Source organism: Ctenocephalides felis, unplaced genomic scaffold (assembly GCF_003426905.1).
Source record: "Ctenocephalides felis isolate EL2017-DRISC unplaced genomic scaffold, ASM342690v1 CF-g0.4_SCAFFOLD_01886, whole genome shotgun sequence".
Lineage (NCBI taxonomy): Eukaryota > Metazoa > Arthropoda > Insecta > Siphonaptera > Pulicidae > Ctenocephalides > Ctenocephalides felis.
The window spans coordinates 72,040,966-72,058,736 of record NW_020538040.1 but is presented as its reverse complement, the minus strand read 5'-3'; the positions used below and the strand labels follow the sequence as shown (position 1 = coordinate 72,058,736).

The 17,771-nt window shown below is 30.1% G+C and overlaps 1 protein-coding gene across 1 annotated transcript; it reads right to left on the bottom strand.

Moving 5' to 3' along the window:
* Positions 1–12,488: 12,488 nt before the first annotated feature.
* LOC113375307 lies at positions 12,489–15,677 on the bottom strand. The gene is made up of 3 exons (XM_026615245.1): positions 15,610–15,677; positions 15,286–15,366; positions 12,489–13,000 (listed from the first exon to the last, which is right to left on the bottom strand). Exons 1-3 carry the CDS (start codon positions 15,675–15,677, stop codon positions 12,517–12,519), a joined length of 633 nt encoding a protein of 210 aa, XP_026471030.1. The 3' UTR covers positions 12,489–12,516.
* Positions 15,678–17,771: the final 2,094 nt, after the last annotated feature.

Sequence of the window (17,771 nt, the reverse complement as noted above, 5' to 3'; positions counted from 1 at the left end):
GAGTTATCACGCCGATACAACTCCGAGGAGTGAATCCGAGTGAAGTAACGTCATAGGATTTATCACATACGACTTCCCCAAACTGGTACTAAATCTGTTAACGTGTACAGATATTTGCTTGAGATTTATTACTATCAGGGAACTGTTATATTTATGTGAAAGTCTTTCTAAAATAAATTTAATAAAATTCATAAAAAAATCTTATTGCGACATTCTGATTCTTTATCGCATGCATCTTCACGAAGAATGTCGCTGTACATATCCTACACAGCAAAAGCAAGACCGAAATAAAACTGATAATGGCTAATAAGTAATGTTTGCGCTAGCCAAAGATATTTTCTATACTGGAAAGTCCAGATATGAGTGAGATGTCTTTTTTATTAGTTGACGCGTTAATGTTCAATTTGATTTGCTTCAGAATGGGTCATTCATTTTCAATTTATATGTTGAAAAAGTTTTCCCTGGTGCGATAATACCAAACTGTTCATTTGGAATTCATTATTGAGCGCCAATATTGTCCACGTTCGAAACGTTGTATGTATTTATTTAAAACGCTTGTGTCCGGGCGTGTGACGTCATAACCCGTGATTTACATATTGAGTGACATCGTCGGCTGTGAAGATTGTACAAACTTTTCCCGCACCAATTGGGCTATGTAATTCCGTTATTTTTCCAAAATAATTCTTTTTATTTGCATATCGTTTACAGAAATATATATATATATATATATATATATATATATATATATCAGTTGACAGTTGACAGTCATGATAGGTCGGAGGAGCCAGTTGTGTAATTTTTGTTTATACGATATAATTTCATATTGTGTAAAACTAATTAAAAATGAAATACTAAAAACATCCACAAAATTCAAAAAATGCTGCAGATAATGTAAATTTAAAATTTTGGCAACAAATATCAACTCTAAATTCACAGTTAAACTTCTGGGTTGGAAGAGAGCAAAATAAGAACAAAATGATTCAAATTTTGGGAACAATCGCAAACATTCTGTCACCACACCATGATGTCCTCGGCGTGATGACAGATTTCATGACCCTCATGCAATACATGTCTGGCTCGTTAATTTGTTGTGAAATCCTCAATAAAAGGAGTACGCAAAATATCTCAGCTGAACCATTTATCAGGGGATTTCTTGTAAGTATCCTGTGCTTTCATTACGGTTGGATACTCCGAGATACAACAAGAATATATACAGGATTAGTCAAAATACTTATCAATCTGCTTTACCTAACAATTTACGCCAGTTTTTTGGACTCTAAACACCAGACAAGAAAATTTACTCAACATTTCAACTATGCTCTTACTATTACAGCTATCTGTATTGGATATTCCTGGTATGAAGACCCGACTTTAGTCGAATTCAGATATAGAATATTTGTTGGATTCATTTTAATGGCTTCTCCACTCTTCCATTTGGGTGAAATTATAAGAAAGAAAAACTCCTCGGCCCATCTTCGACTGATTGCAATGGGCATGATAGTCTTATTCCTATGGCTTATTTATAGTTTAGCAACCCAAAACCCTTTCCTGATTACACAAAACTCAGCTGGTATAGTGTTCTGTCTACTACAAATACTTTCGCTCGTCTTTCTCGACCCCAACAATCGAGAAAATCAAAGTTTATAAAAATCGAACAAAAACGTAAAATTAAAAACATGTAAATAATATAAAACATAAATGTCAAAGATAAAAATGTTACTAAATTGTCATCAGTAAGCAACTTTTGATACGATTCTGTTACGTAACCTGATTCTATTATTTTGATACATAGATTTTTATATTATTTCATTATAAATAATTGAATATATAAAATTATGCATAATTGATTTAAATATTATGTTTTATTTTTATTTATCAAATATAAAAATAGATTAAGAAGCATAAAATTAATAATAAGAAAATTAGGACCAAACGTAAATATTATAAGAAGACAAATATGTAACTAAATTTTGTTATATGTAAGTAACTTTTGATACGTTTCTGTCACGAAACAACTATTTTAAATAAAACATTCTGCAAGGATTCCATTATTGATAAGTAAATGTTAGAACTGTTCCATTATAAATAATTACGAAGTTGTATGTGGTAGATTTTCAAATATTTTTCTTTTTGCAAAATATTTCAGACCATGTAAAAGAAATTAATTATATTAGTATTAACGAAATAGTTCAAGCGGACTCGATATATATATATATATATATATATATATATATATATATATATATATCGATTTAAATATGATACGTGTACGGCTGAGCTTTTCAATTTATAATAATTTTATACATTAATGTGTGTATCAAATCCTCTCATACTATATTACACTACACACTATATATTATATATTAGAAAAAAATCAAGTACATATTTGTAAAGTTATAAAAAGCTCACTCACAAAAAAACTATCTCAAATAAAACTAGTTGAATGTGGCATTTTGCCTTAAGGCAAGTGTGTCACTTTTTTTTAGATCAGCAATATTTTTGTTAATTTACCACTGAGCTGGGAGGAAAAAAAATTAAATTTGAATATTTGTCTACGTGGAACTACTAAAATACTTATCCTTAAATATGATGAATTAGTCATAAAATCATACAAGAAAAGAGCGGGTGTAAAAATGGATTGAGAAGCAATAGCTGTATCCACCAAAAATGGTTTAGAGCGCCTTTATTTTTTTGACTCTTTAAGAGCAATGCGGTCTACAGATCTTGTTAATTTATGGGGCTGACTCTATTCAATAATTTAAACTTGTTCGAACATATATATGCTTCATCTTTTCCTTTTCGATCCTATTTCAAAGTATAGTATATTTCAGTATAGTCTACCTGTTATGGCGACTATAACTACCGTACCCTGGCAAAATCATACCCAATATCAACTTCTTAGTACTATTAGGGCTAATATTGATTGTTAACAAAAATATTTGTATCAAGATAGTATAGAATATTTGTTTAACGAGTAAAATGCGTTGAAATAGGTAAAACTAATACAGTGGAAGTTCCTTATTTGCGCTTCCTTCATTCGCGTTTACGCTATTTGTGGCCAAAAATTGCGACCGGATTCCTATATTTGCGGATTCTGATATGTATAGAACCCAAAATCTTTTGTAAATTCCATCATTTTCAACTATTAAAGCAAACTTCCGCCATTTTCACCGCTATCGGTGTTTTAGAATGTAAGCCAATAAAGTGATAACAACCTTATTGATTACTCAATGAATAAAATATATTTTTAGTAAAATTTCACTCAATTCGACAATAAATCCACATTCCCAGTCCATTGAAGAAAAGCAAGTCACTTAAATTGTGTCTAAAAGCAATAGAAACGTGACATATTAGGTTGTCAAATATCTCTCTTCCGCTTTTTTGCTCTTGGTTTATAATACAAAAAGGCGGAAGGGAGATATTTTACAACCTAATATAATTTGAAAAATCTTAGTGAAGAATTAAAAATGAACTGTGCAAATTTTATATGAATATTAATCCGTATATGGAAAGTTTTATTTTTAGGGGGCAAATTGCTTATGTAACTTGAATATTTGTTTGAATTAAGGAAGCAGTAAAAAACTGACCAGCAAAACAATATTACAAAGTTCTACAAATCATTGCCTTAGCCTCAACAAAATTAATCAAAATAACTATATAATAATAATAAATATAATAAACTATAACTAAAAATCATTTTTCTATATCGTTAAGAACTATTGTGTAATATGCACTATCTTAAGCTTAACAGATTCCGTATTGAAATCAGTTGGTAAAAAGTACAGTACCACATCTAGCAAAGAGCTTTTACTGTAACCATATTTTTTTGGATGAAATCCGCGACGGATTAGAATGTGTGTGAGAGCGGAGGGGAAGGGTGTTGGTGAGTTAAAAACTTATATGCACATTTTTTCGGTTCAAATTTTCTAGTTAAAATATATTTAAAAAAAATATTGGCAATCAAAATATTTTTAAAAATCTGGGACAAAACACCTAAATCCAGGACAAATATTACTTTTAGAAGAAGCCGGGACGCAAGGTGGAAAATCGGGACTGTCCCGGCCAATAGGGGACGTATGGTCACCTCATTTTCAATACTTCTTGCACTTTAGTAGAGAAAAACTAAAAGAATTTCTCATGATCAGTTAGATTATAATATACATGAATATGATATATGAATATGATCTTATATTGAATGTTGATTTCATGATTAGATTCAATCTTCAAGCAAACAATATCACATGAAATCTGTCCAGTTTTGTTTGTAAGCATCGCCGACATTGAGCACGTAAGCTATTCGCAAACAAATTTACTTCCGCCTCTTAATTTAAAAACAGTACAGAAAGGCGCCGTCTTGGAATATGTGATACTTAAGGAAATGAAGACATTCAAATTAACTTCCACGCACACTGTTGCACGAATCCCGATGCTGGAATTCGGAGCGCGCGCCCGGACGCGGACCCGTCGCCGCGGCACCGCGCGACACCGTGCGCCCGCCACACTTCCACTTCATATATATGTTAATTTCTCGCGGGCTGTTCTCTCCGCGCGATTGTGCACATGTGCCCCGCCCGTTCTACCTCGACGGCACACGTTGATACGAGGTCATATCAAATGCCAATACGGTCCCTGTATGCATATTAACAGATTCACTGTCACAATGAAATTTCAAAAAAAAATCACTTTCATGCTTCATGGAATATTTTTTAATTAAACATTTTTCGATAATAATAGAACGAAAATTAATTCAAGAAGCTATATCAGTATAGTCACTATTCTTTTTTAATTCAAATCCGAGACGGTAACTTGTAATTGTGTTAATACAGAAGTATTTATGCTGAATTACTTTATATGTAATTTAAAATAACTACTATATAAGGATACAATAAAAAATAATGTATCAGAATTCAATTAGTTCAAGACTTTTCATATTATTTTTCAAAATCAACTTTGGGGCATTCATTAATCACGTGATGCTTAAAGGGAGAGGGGGGTAGACAAAAAAATCACGAATAATTACGTAGAGGGAGGGGAATCTAGTAAGATATCACGTATATTTATTTTTAACGTGAAATTTAAAAAAATTCAAAAATTTTTAAAAATATTTCAACAAAATTATGATTTGGGCCAGCGGTGGAGAGAAGTTTCGGTTAGAACGTGGGCTATCACCAACTAGTCCCGGGTTCGCTGGTTCAATTCCCGCTACCGCCAAGCCTGACATCAGGCAACTTCGATGTCAAATTTCCACTTGAGGTTATAGATCTGAAATATAGCCTCAAGTAAAAATTGCCTCTTGTGGGTATAGTTGCATATATAATAAAAATGTCAGCAAATACTTCGAGTATAGATAAATAATTAGTCATAACTGGACTGGACAGCTACTGGGTTGCCATCCATTCAAGATTCATATAATAAAAAAATCAAAACAATTACTAAATGTTCTAAGTGTGATAGATTGTACTTAAAATAAAAATAAAAAATAAAAAATATTATTTTTTTATTTCCTAAAAATACACGTCATGTTTAGTGGGAGAGGGGGAGTAATTTTAAAATCCTCAAAAAGCGACCACGTGATTAATGGACGCTTTCTTTTGTGAAAATATTGCTTTCAGTATCGCTACTTCAACTCCAGCCTTATCACTGGTCTAAAGTTAAGGTGACCATACGTCCGGGACAGGTCCGAATTTCCACCTTGTGTTCTGGGTTTTTCTAAAAGCATTATTTGTTCCGAGTTTCGATCCTTTGTAAAGTATATGTTCATATTGAGTTTTTGCAATTACTTGATTACAAAATTACAACTTCCCAATAAATACAATAGTACCCCGCCTTATAAATTATTTTAAAGTTAAAAATTTAAATTCATTAATATTAATGTTGTGTATTTGTTCGTGAAATGTGGTACAAAGTTGAAAAGTTCGCGATCGAGATAAAAATCTGCGCAAAAAATATGCGACTGGTCGAGTATCAGAATTGTTTGGCGAAACATTTTTACGACATTTTACAATACTATAAGTTGAAGAAAAAAACAATATTCATCGGATATATTTTTTAAACGCAAAAACTAGTATATTGATAATGTAGTATTGCTATGTTTTTGCAGAATATATGTTAGATCATAGCAATAAAGTTTCATTTATTTTTATTACCAAAAAAACTGTGCTGTAACAAATTAATGGCATTTCAAAGTATTTATATGGAAAAAATTGTTACGACATACGAGAAATTCGACACGCAAACGTGGTTATGAAACGAATGAAGCTTGCAAGGTGGGGTACCACTATATTATATAAAAATTTGCAAAAAAAATTATTGAATTCTATAAGCTGGTAGGATTTGACTAAGTCAGTTTTGTAGATGGACATCTCAAACAGTTATCCCATTTACATATGACGAATTTATATTATTACAATATCTGTAATCGTGATTCGTTATTATGGATAGATAGAGCAATGCCGAATCGGGGATATTTTTATTCGAAAATATATTGCTATCTATATTTCTAACACCAGTGTTCCTACTGCTTGACATCAGGCTGCTCAAGGCGGTTATCAAACCTATGAACTTTAATTGAGCTATAACAATTAATGCGTGGAAGAGTTCTATATTTTCGAAGGGCGTCGGGATAAATTACAAAAAATAGCTTTTAATAAGTGAAAGTGCCTATGCGAACCTCATTATTTAACTTGAAATATTCATTCTCTTAGATCTTATTAGACTAAGATTATTTTAGAAGCAATAATTGGTATCATGAAATAACGAGTACGCAGAAAAATCGATAATTAAATTTTATTTTTATATTCTGAGAATATAATTTCGAGAATATTTTAATACAAACAAACATTAGCACCAAAGTCATTCATGCATTGTAAAAGTATTCAGCACATGCCAGGATGTACCTAAGCATGTGATTACAAAGGTTGTTTGTACAAAACGTTCTGAAATATGTTGAAAATCGATGGCGCAGAAAATACCTCTTAAATATGTTTATATGCGTTCCACATGCGAATAGACCTCACAGACACGAACATATATATCGTCGAATAGAGAAATATCTCAGCTGTAAATTAAATTACTGACTTTGAATTATTGTAACAATTAACACAATACTATTATAATTGTTATGCAAGTGCTGCAAACAATGTTGAACTGGCATTTTGTATAGAGGCAAGTTGCATAAACTTTCCGATATATAGAGATAATTGCTACAAAATTAATCATTTTGTATAATTTTGTGCTATTTGGAAATAAAATCAATACTATCAGAATACCTTTTATCCACGAATTTTCAACACAATATCAGGGGAAAGTGAATACTCGTATATATGAAAAAATATGAATAGAATTGTAATTATAAGTATAATTTGAAATATATGAAAACACCTATAAAGATTAGTAATTTGATTAATTTGATGCAATTCGAAATTTTTGCCAAAATATGTAATTGCTAATAATGTTTAACTAATTATCAATTATTTAAACATTTATCTCGGTATCATATAAAACTGATGGACATATCTAATTGGTATAATTAATTGATGAAAAGGAAGATCAATAATAAAAAGCAAATTTTGATGGTTTAAAAAAATCTTAAATACCAAAAACATAGCTTCTTAAAAATTGAAATCTATACCGAATTAATTATCTCTGAACTTTGAACACGTTACACTTCTGTCTGGCGCTCAGAAGTTTTATTCGAGTCATGTCAGACATGTATATCTGCCATAAGCAAATTGGTAGAAAGCCACGTCAATCACAGATGTCCGACGCAAACAATACATTTGCAGTATGTTTCAAAAGCTTGACCTATCAGGAATAGAATCTGAAAATTTCTTGGCTCACTAGAAACAAAAACATGGTATAAACGTAGTTATATATTGGTATATTTTTTCAGTTGATGTGCCATGTCAGTCTTATGTGTGTCATTTAATAATAATGTTTCTCTAAGAAGTTTGGCAAAATAAGATCCTCATACATTAAGTTGTTTTGATACATTTTTAACTACGTTATCTAATAAAGTTACCATGGCCTAAATTCCTTTAGGATAAGTTATAATAATCGCAAAAAAAACGAAATTAAAATTGTTCATGTATCTTTGCCAGATGGAACATTTGCATAAATGAAACCAAATCAGCTCATATCACATTTACCCTGAGAGAGGGTACGTGTCCTCCAATTTATTTAAATAACGTCCAGATTCAAACGGAACATAGTGAAATATCTTGGTCTCCATTTAGACAGCAGACTTACTTGAAAAAGCCACATAAAAACAAAAAAGCAGCAAATAATGATCAAAATGAAAAAATTTGATTGGCTACTGTGTAAAAAGTCTAAGCTCTCTGTTGAAAATAAGTTGCTTCTATATAAATCAATCATTAAACCAATCTGGACCTACGGAATTGAGCTCTGGGGATGTGCTTATAAATCAAATATAGCTATAATGCAGAGAACTCAGTCAAAAATTTTACGTACAATTTTTAATTCTCCGTGGAACGTGACAAATAAAACTATTCACAGCGACCTCAACATGAAAACGATGCAATTAACGTTCAAAGAATTTAAGGAAAAATACAAACGCAAACTGGACTCACATTCGAATTCATCAATAGTTGACATTCCTCAACCTTTTGGCATAAGGAGATTGATACGACACTGGCCTTTAGATTTAGTCTTAGATTAGGTCTAATATAATATTATCATATTAATTGTTAAACTGCGAAGATCTCATTGGAGTTCTTCTTAGGTATCGCTCTTAAATATTATCAATTTAGCTCATAGGAATCTTTATGTATTTCTGATTGCTAAATAAAACAGAGTTAAAATGATTACATACTTCAGAAAAAAATGTATGTACATATGTATGTGTGCGCGCGTGTGTATGCGGGTACAATTTTTCGTCGATCATTGCGATAAAACGGACCAACCGATTTGAATGATTCAAAAAAACATTCGATTGATATTGACGGGAAGACGTACTGATTAGTTTTTGGTCGAGGCAGGTCTAGCCGTTTCGAAGACACGTGGCAAAAAGTGCCAAAAATGATAATTTAGCTTTAATGTTAATAGATAAAATGTATAGTTTATATCAGAAAATATACAATCAGCAATCACCTTTTTATTGCGTATTATACCTACAGCAGTATTGTAAATACAGATACATCTAACCTGGACAGATCGTAATATTATATCTCTAAAAAAATCTGATGGCTGAGAATATTCAATCGTGATATCGAATATCTACGGACCCAAGAAAACGAAATCGGACGTCGTATAAAATATTTTATTTCGATATGTGTACAGTGCGGTTAATGGATATGATTGATCGATTCAAGTCAGTCGCATCGAATCGCAAAGTCCATCGTTTCGTGTCAAAGGGAATACCTAATAGACATCGAAACGAAAAACTGCCGATCAGAAAGAAAATCGCTAAATCCCCAGCGAGCTTTTGCGTTTGTTTGCAAATATCAAACTGTCAGAGAAGAGAGCCGGAGCGTGCGACACTCGCGATAAACAAAACGATTCGATTGTCACAGAAATAATATCGATGATTCTTTATCGAATTTAATTTATACTCAAAGGGGACTGTAGTGTTAAAGTTAAGTACACAAATTATATATAAATATTAGGGTGATCCTTAATATGGACATTTTCGAATTTCTTTGCTCCCAAGGGCTCAAATGGTTCCAAATTGATAAACAATTCTCTAAAAGTTTTAGATCTTACTATTGTCTTTCAGATAGACCGCAATTCAATCAAAGTTTTGTATGGAAATAGCATGAAAAAGTTTTCAAAAATTTTGCGGAGCATCGAATTTTCAATAAAAAATGACACGAATTTTTACTTTTAATTCATTTGTCGCTAAGTTATACCTAACTTTTTTTTTAATTTTCAAAATTTTTTCCAAGCTATTTCCATAAGAAGTTTGATTGACTTGCGCACTATCTAAAAGTTAATATTAAGAATTAAAACTTTCAGAGAATTGTTTTTTATCAGTTTGAAACCATTTGAGCCCTTGGGAGCAAGGCAATTCAAAAATGTCCATATTAAGGACCACCCTAGTAAATATGCCTAGTATATATTTGCATATTTATATACATATGAAAAGTAAATATAAGTTACTATACTTGATTCATGTTTAGCTAGAATTTATAACGTAGAGTAGAGCGGGGCTTGAAAGTTCACCGATATCTCAAAATAATTTTAAGATTTTTTTAACAATAATATTTGAATGTATGGGATATAAGATGTATAATCAGTCAGTACCTTGATTCCTACGATGTTGCTATCGAGAGATAAACGTCAATATTTAAAATTACGTAACAAAAGTATTTTCTTTCGTTATTAGTTTTTTTTTGGTTGTGAGCACTGTTATTTAGTTTACGAGACCCTATAAGTTAATGTAACTTTTAGATTCACATTAATTTACATTAATTTACATTAATTTATTATTAATTGTAAGTTAGATTCAAAAAAAAATTTATATAACCAAAAGGACCAAGTGAACTTTTACCCTGGCAAAGGTTGTAATAATAAAAAATGAATAAAAATGTAAGTTAAATTAAGAAAGGTAGTTTTAAAAGAGATAAGTTAAATAAATAGTTATTCCAATTATGCTGATAATTATTTCTGACAAAATACCAAATCGAGGTTATATACAGCGTTATCTCTGTAAAGAAATGTACCTATAAAATTTATATTTTGCATTGGTTGAATAATGTAGCTATTATTTCATAAAATCCCTGTAAGGTAAAGAATGAGACACTGAACCCCCTGTCGTCCCATTCTACCCCGCATATGGGATAAAAAAGACCAGGTAACAATTTTCTTGAAAAACAGCAAAAAGAATACATTTATACAATGTTGAATTAGCTGGTAGTTTTACTGAACAGTCAGTTTTTAGGTCGGAATGTGATATTTGTTGATATAAATTGGTTTGGTTTTCACAATATAATTGCTCAGTCAAATTGGACTTTTGTACCCCGCCCTACCCTATAAATTTTTATCAATAAACAAACGTTCTGTCGCCGTTTTGTATTTAGCCAATTTATTCTGCAGATCTGCGTAAATGACTGAATAATTTTAAATAATATTAAATTATCTGTAATATAAAACTTAAGTTTTGATTGACAAAAAAAAATTAGCCACCTACATTTCATTTTTATATCCAACTAGCCGTACCCGTTCATGCTTTGGCGTAATTTTGTTTAAATTATGAAGTTGAACAAATATGCGTATTTGTTACTATCTGTTTAACAATTTACCTATTTAACAATTTGTCTACGAATTTAACTATCAACTTGTTAATCACTCTACTATTTACCGGCTTACGAATTTACCTGTCAACCTATTTACCTATCAACCCATTTTACATGTCTACCAATTTACCTGTCAACCTGTTTATCCGTCTTGTTACATGTCTATCTACTAGTTGTCCAGTCTACCATTTCACAATTTACCTAACCACCAGCTATCCAACAAATTATCTTTTCACCAATTTACTTATCTACCAATTCACCTGTCTATCAATTCACCTATCGACCTGTTTATTAATACACCATTTTACCTGTCAACCAATTTACCTGCTTTCCAGTTTACCTGTCATCTCGTTCTACATGCTTACCAATTAACCTGACAACCTGTTTATTTGTCTACATATTCGTCTTTCTACCAGTTCTCCTTTCTACCATTTTACATATCCTCCAATTTACCTATCCACCAGTTTAACTTTATAAATTCGCTAATTCACCTTATTTATTTACACATTATAAGGAATTAAAGCTCAAATTGATCCTGCGTTTTAGTTAGAAAACGTTTGTATGTGAAAATGGAAAGGGCTGTTTTTAGGGTCTTCCCGGCAATTATTCGATTTTTTCTCACCGTTATGCGCTTACCAACACATTTTGCAATTCATTTTAATGTATAAGATAATATCTTCATATATATTCTAAACTATCTTTGCTTGTATGTGCTCTATAACTACTTTTGTATTTATTCTATACTTTTTTATATAATTTAAATATATATCTTATTCTATTCAATTTTTTTTTGCTCTATACAACTGATTGTTTCATTTTTCTTCTAAATCTGATTTCTAATTCTATTCTTGCTTTTATTCTGACTTCAAATTCAACTCAATAATTAAAATTATATTTAATTTGTTTCAAATGTACAACAAAGTGCAGAAATTCGACCACAAAAGTTATAGGAAGTCGAGCTTGTTGCCGTAACTAAAATTTATAACTTTCGTAAATTCAAATACTAAGAATTCCATCCCTCTATTGCCAGCTAAATGATTCATTTACTTAACTCAATAACTTAACAAGTCTCGATATTTTACAATAACTTTATTATTGAATTTTTAGACATATGCAATTTTTATATAAAGACAAACAATTTTAACGTCTCCTTTAAACAGTAACATTAGGTTAAAGATCAATTTAACATAATAGAATTTGTGCAATATATAAGAAAAAAAATTACAGCTGTGGACTATATTTGATAAATTGGGTTATGCAATTATTATAGATCGTCCCAATTTTCTTCAGCGTTTGTGTCGTCACCAGCTCCTAAGACGATAGCTCCTGCTGATGGTGGTTCGGCTTCATCATGGTTTGGTTGCAAGTACCGCATGCGTATCTGGGACCACTGTCCATACATTTCGTATACGTCGCCTCCTTCGCCATATTCACCCATTTCATCACCAAAATCATCCCTAGCTTCAGTTCCTACTTCATCGCAACATGCACTGTGCTCGGATTTCTCATCAGTCTTGTCATTCTTTGGGCTAGGAGGCTTGGTCCTTTCAATCTCTTCGATGATTCGTTTTCGGTGCATAGCACTGCGTCTGGCCAATTGCCTCTGATAATCGGATGGATACCGATCCGTATTGATTTGGGCAGAAGCCAACTGTGCCAAGTTCCTAACAAACTGAATCCTTTGCGTGGCCTTGGAAGCCTCAGGATCGGTTGTTGTAGGTGCCTCCTGCGTACTTGGGCCGGCATTGCTTTGATTCAATATAAATTAAAATTATAAGTATGTACTTAAATAGTTGATTAATTATGAGTCTTTAATTGCCATAACTACAAAATTAAGCAATAATTTTCATATCTATCAGATTTTGAAGCTATAGGCTGTCATTATACTTGAATTCTCTAAGCGAAGATATGAAAACTGTTTTTTAGTAAAACCCTGCATTATGAATAATTTGGCTGTATAAACAGAATTAACCCTTCTTTGCATGGCGATGAAAATTTCAATCATAATATTTAGTCAACAAAAAAAAGTACTAAAAATCCTTGCACTGTAAATTTGTTATTGCTGGCAAGATTTTAAGCGACCATTGCTTACAACAAAATGCAATTTTTAAAAAAATAGCAAACGTCACTGTTAATTACCAGGACTACTTGTCATTTTGCTGCTTGTTGTGAGTTCTTAGTTTGTTATGAGGAAATAAACGAAGATATAAAATACAGTAAAAGTGAAAATAAGTGAGAAAAGGGTTTGTTTTCATGTTTTTGTTGTCTTATGTACAATTTATATCAAAACACTGTCAATGAAGTTTTCAAAACTATGTGATGGAAATTTACATCACTATACAGCAGTTCCACTTGTAATGTATGGCAAAGATTGTTTTTTTTTTTAGTTGTTTTTTAAAGAAACAGATTATGATTTGTATAAATTCTTTGGTATATATATATATATATTATTCTACATGTCAGTAATCAAAATTCCTAGCACAAGATCATACTGGTCGCCAAAGTTCGAACAATAAACACATGGGAGAAGTAGATCTCATGGATAGCTTTTTGGGCAAAAATCATATAACAAAGAGGTCTAAAAAGTGGTATTTGCATATTTTTAAATTTATTTTATCGAGCTATTATAAACTTTTGGAATGTTTATAAAAATGCTCAAGAAAGAGGTGAACGTAAAAAGAGTCTGCTTACAATCGGCCAATTCAGTAAATGTGGTATCAATTTGTGCAATCAATCTATCAATCAAATTAAGATTGTTTTTTAAATTATTATAAAAAGAAAAGAATATTTAGTGAACAATATATTTTAATATATAGTGTACCATATATATGTGGCAATGCATGATGATGTAAATTTCCACCATATTGTTTTTTTTTTACATAATATATACTTCTATTAATTACATACTTTTATTTACATTAGGATTTTTTAAAATATTTTTCCTTTAATCTAGAGCATTGATTACATCACACTGATTTATTTTATTAAAATATAAAAAATCGTGCAAAGAAGGGTTGTGTATTTATTAAGGTTTATTAAATTAAAGTTAATAATGCAAGATATTGAAACAATTTTTGTTCAATCTTTGATTAGGCAATAACAAATGTTAAAAATACAAAAAGATATTAAAGGTTAAAGGACAATAAATTTCTAAAGTAGCGTATGTTTGTTGAAAATAAAGCTGGCAAAATAAGTGCCAGTAGCATCTTTATACTCTATATTTTAATTAAAACTCAAAATAATAGACTATCTAACTTTAAAGTAACTTTCTGTCACTTATCAAAATAACACTGAATTGATATTTAAAAAAATAATTCAATATTAAATCAGAAGGTAATCGTGATCAGAAAGTGATCGTAAGTTTCAAATTAACAACGTGATGCCGAGAAAACTTTTATTAAAAGCGAGTATCTATCTAACAATAACTCAGACCAGTGGTTTCCAACCTTTTACTACCGCCCCCATAAAAAATTGTTGCGCCCCCCCCCCTCCTCCATTTTTTAACAATTTAATTTAACATAAAAACTCAATAATTATTATAAATAAACTATCAGACTACAAGATTGTGTAATATTTTGTAACAATATACATTTTAAATCATTTATTTATTAATTTCCTGATATAATTTCAACGTTTTTGGTTTATTTTGGAAAATAGTATTTTAACTATTTATTTGAAAATAGTGTATTATAGTACAGCTGTACGCCCCCTTTGGAATACCCTCTACCCCCCGCGAGAAACCGCGCTTCACAGATTGGAAACCACGGACCCAGACCAATCTCTAGTCGATGTCAATAATAATAAAATATTTTAAAATATAATCGATTGTATAATACAATTACTTTTTATGATTCCTTATAATATTTAAAATTTATTTATCAAGAATTATTCTTTAGAAAACCACAAAACACACCTTTAACTTACAGAAAAAATATGATAGGTTAAATAAGAGTTAAATTGCACAGTTAAAATGACAAAATTATTCGTTTTCGTATTATTATCTATTAAAATAATTATATTTATTCAAATTTACCTTAAAGTTTCGAGAGATGGGGTTTGATCAAATAAAGCGCTCGTATTGATTGAAGAGACGATCTCTAATACGGCATTTTGGCTAAAGACAATAATTATTTACCATAATGTTATATTTAAATCAATTTAAATTAATAACCCAAAATTATTCTAAATTGATACTATAGAAAACCAAATTTGATTATATAATATATTAGCAAGTATTTTTCTAATTGTCATTTTCGAAAACGTCAATTGTACTCAAGTTTTGTTGAGTGACTTTATCATATAGTTTTTTTTAATTATTTATATTAAACTAATGAATTTTATATCAAATTATAAATACCCTTCGTCTGTACTTTCTTCAGTTATTGACAACAGCTTCATCTTTCCGATACCGTCCAAAGAATTCATTTTTAGGCACTGATATAAGAAAATTTTAAAAAGCAAAACCTTTTCGTTGTTTATTGTTTTAAATCCAGCGGATACTTAGATGAGGTGCGTATAAGTTTGTTTCATTTGTTCAAAATGAAATTGACATTTGTTTATAGTCGTTATTAATGAATCGTGTTGGCCTCGGACTTATTTTTCAAAATTGTGACATTTTCATATAATTATCTTTTAGGCCATTTCATAAAAAATGTAAGTAATTTATTATATGAAGTATGAGTTATTGCTTTTTACATATAGTACAAAAATACATTTAATAAATTATTTATTGTTATAAAATCATAATTCTAACAATTAAGCACTTTAAAACCATAATAATGTGTTCGATGCAAACTAAAGTCATCGTCAAACAAAATGTAATAAAAAGTGGTTTCCGAATGACTTTTACTAAACAGATTTTAAGTTGTCAACTAGTAATTTCTAAAAAGGCAGAAAACAGATATAAAACATAAAATAATTGTAAAAATATCATTTTGATTTTGATTTTAAAGCAAAATCAATAGCTATTAGGAATAAACAATGGTGTTTATCTGCAGATGAAAATTTTTATGAGACACGCTTCAAAAAATTATAGTGATTATGATGGCAATATTAGCTAGCTCAGTCAATAGCATTTCCGACTAACACGTCGGTTCGAGTCCTGACACTGACTCGAAATGGTTATTTGATTTGTTCGATTGAAATTAAGTAGAATTTGAATTGTTGACTTGAGATAAAATAGAAATAAATATTAGAAGAAGAAGCAAGGTTATATGAAAAAGATGGAATAAGTTATTAAGAAAATTGCATAGCATAGTAAAAATATGTACTATATGAAGATAGTATAAAATGCAAAAATGTAGGTATGGCTGAATGCTCCAAGTAACGAAGGTCAATAAAAATTAAAACTAGTGGTCATGGCATCGTGCCTTGAAGCAAATTTCTGAAACTTTCCGTACCGTAATGAAATATTCGAGGAATTTTACATGTTTTGATATAGATTATTATAAATACTGTAACTTTCATTATTCTTATTTTATAGACAAAATGTAAAAGCTTATAATTGAGTTTTTTTAATTTTACCTATAATTAAAATTGAAATTCGAATAAAATTATTTTTCAGAAATTAAAAAAAAATTAAAAAATGTATGCCTTTTCTCACAAAACTCTCTCAAAAACTTAATTCATATTTTCTGCACTCTTTGCTTCATACCTCCGAAACGGCTAGACCTGTCTTTGCCAAAACTAATCAGCACGTCTTCCCATCAGTAGGAATGCAATATTTTTTTAATATTTCAAATCGGTTGATCGATCCGTGCGTCCGAAATCGTAGACGAAAAATTGTGTTTACACAAAACACATACACACACATACATCAATTCTTTCTAAGATATGCCAAAATGTTCAGAAACCTCGAAAACGTAAAAATGTGCAAAAATTTTCATTTTGGATTTTGGGACGATTACTATACTACTTACTCTACGGGAAGTTAAAAGAAAATTATTGAATGTATAACTTAAGAATCAACGAATATATAAAAAACTTAATATTGTAGAGCAATTTTATCACGTATTCATTCCAGATTTTTCAAAAACAATGTATCTCAATACGCAACAAAATATAAAGGGATCCAAATTAATTAATCTAAATAACAAATACTTTAATATAAGATAATTTCCCATGTAATATCTTTGGAAATTTAATGTTAGAAACAATAGATTTAAAAGTTTATAATGAATTACGACCATACGTTAAATAATATTACCATCAGTTGAAGAATTGGAGAATCTTCTTTGATTAAATTTTGATAGCCAACTTTATATATATATATATATATATATATATATATATATACAGCTTCAAAGCATATGCGACATACGCAGTGAAAAAATAAAAGATAATTAATTATATTATTTAATTTCCCTTTTTTTTCACTTTGGGTATGCGCCAATTAATTTGTTGAAATTAAAAAAAGTTACATATATGTATGTAACAGTATCATGAATATATACCATAGTTATACAAAGCAATTTTTAATAATCTCATAAAATAAATGGACCTTGCATGATTTTGAAATAA

What these genes read in the sequence shown, in the direction of transcription:
- LOC113375307 (XM_026615245.1), bottom strand. Translation starts at nt 15,677, where the DNA reads ATGAATTCTTTGGACGGTATCGGAAAGATGAAGCTGTTGTCAATAACT. An exon ending in GAAGAAAGTACAGACGAAGG is followed by an intron (nt 15,367 to 15,609) that starts GTATTTATAATT and finishes TATTGTCTTTAG; the next exon opens with CCAAAATGCCGTATTAGAGA. An exon ending in CCATCTCTCGAAACTTTAAG is followed by an intron (nt 13,001 to 15,285) that starts GTAAATTTGAAT and finishes ATTGAATCAAAG; the next exon opens with CAATGCCGGCCCAAGTACGC.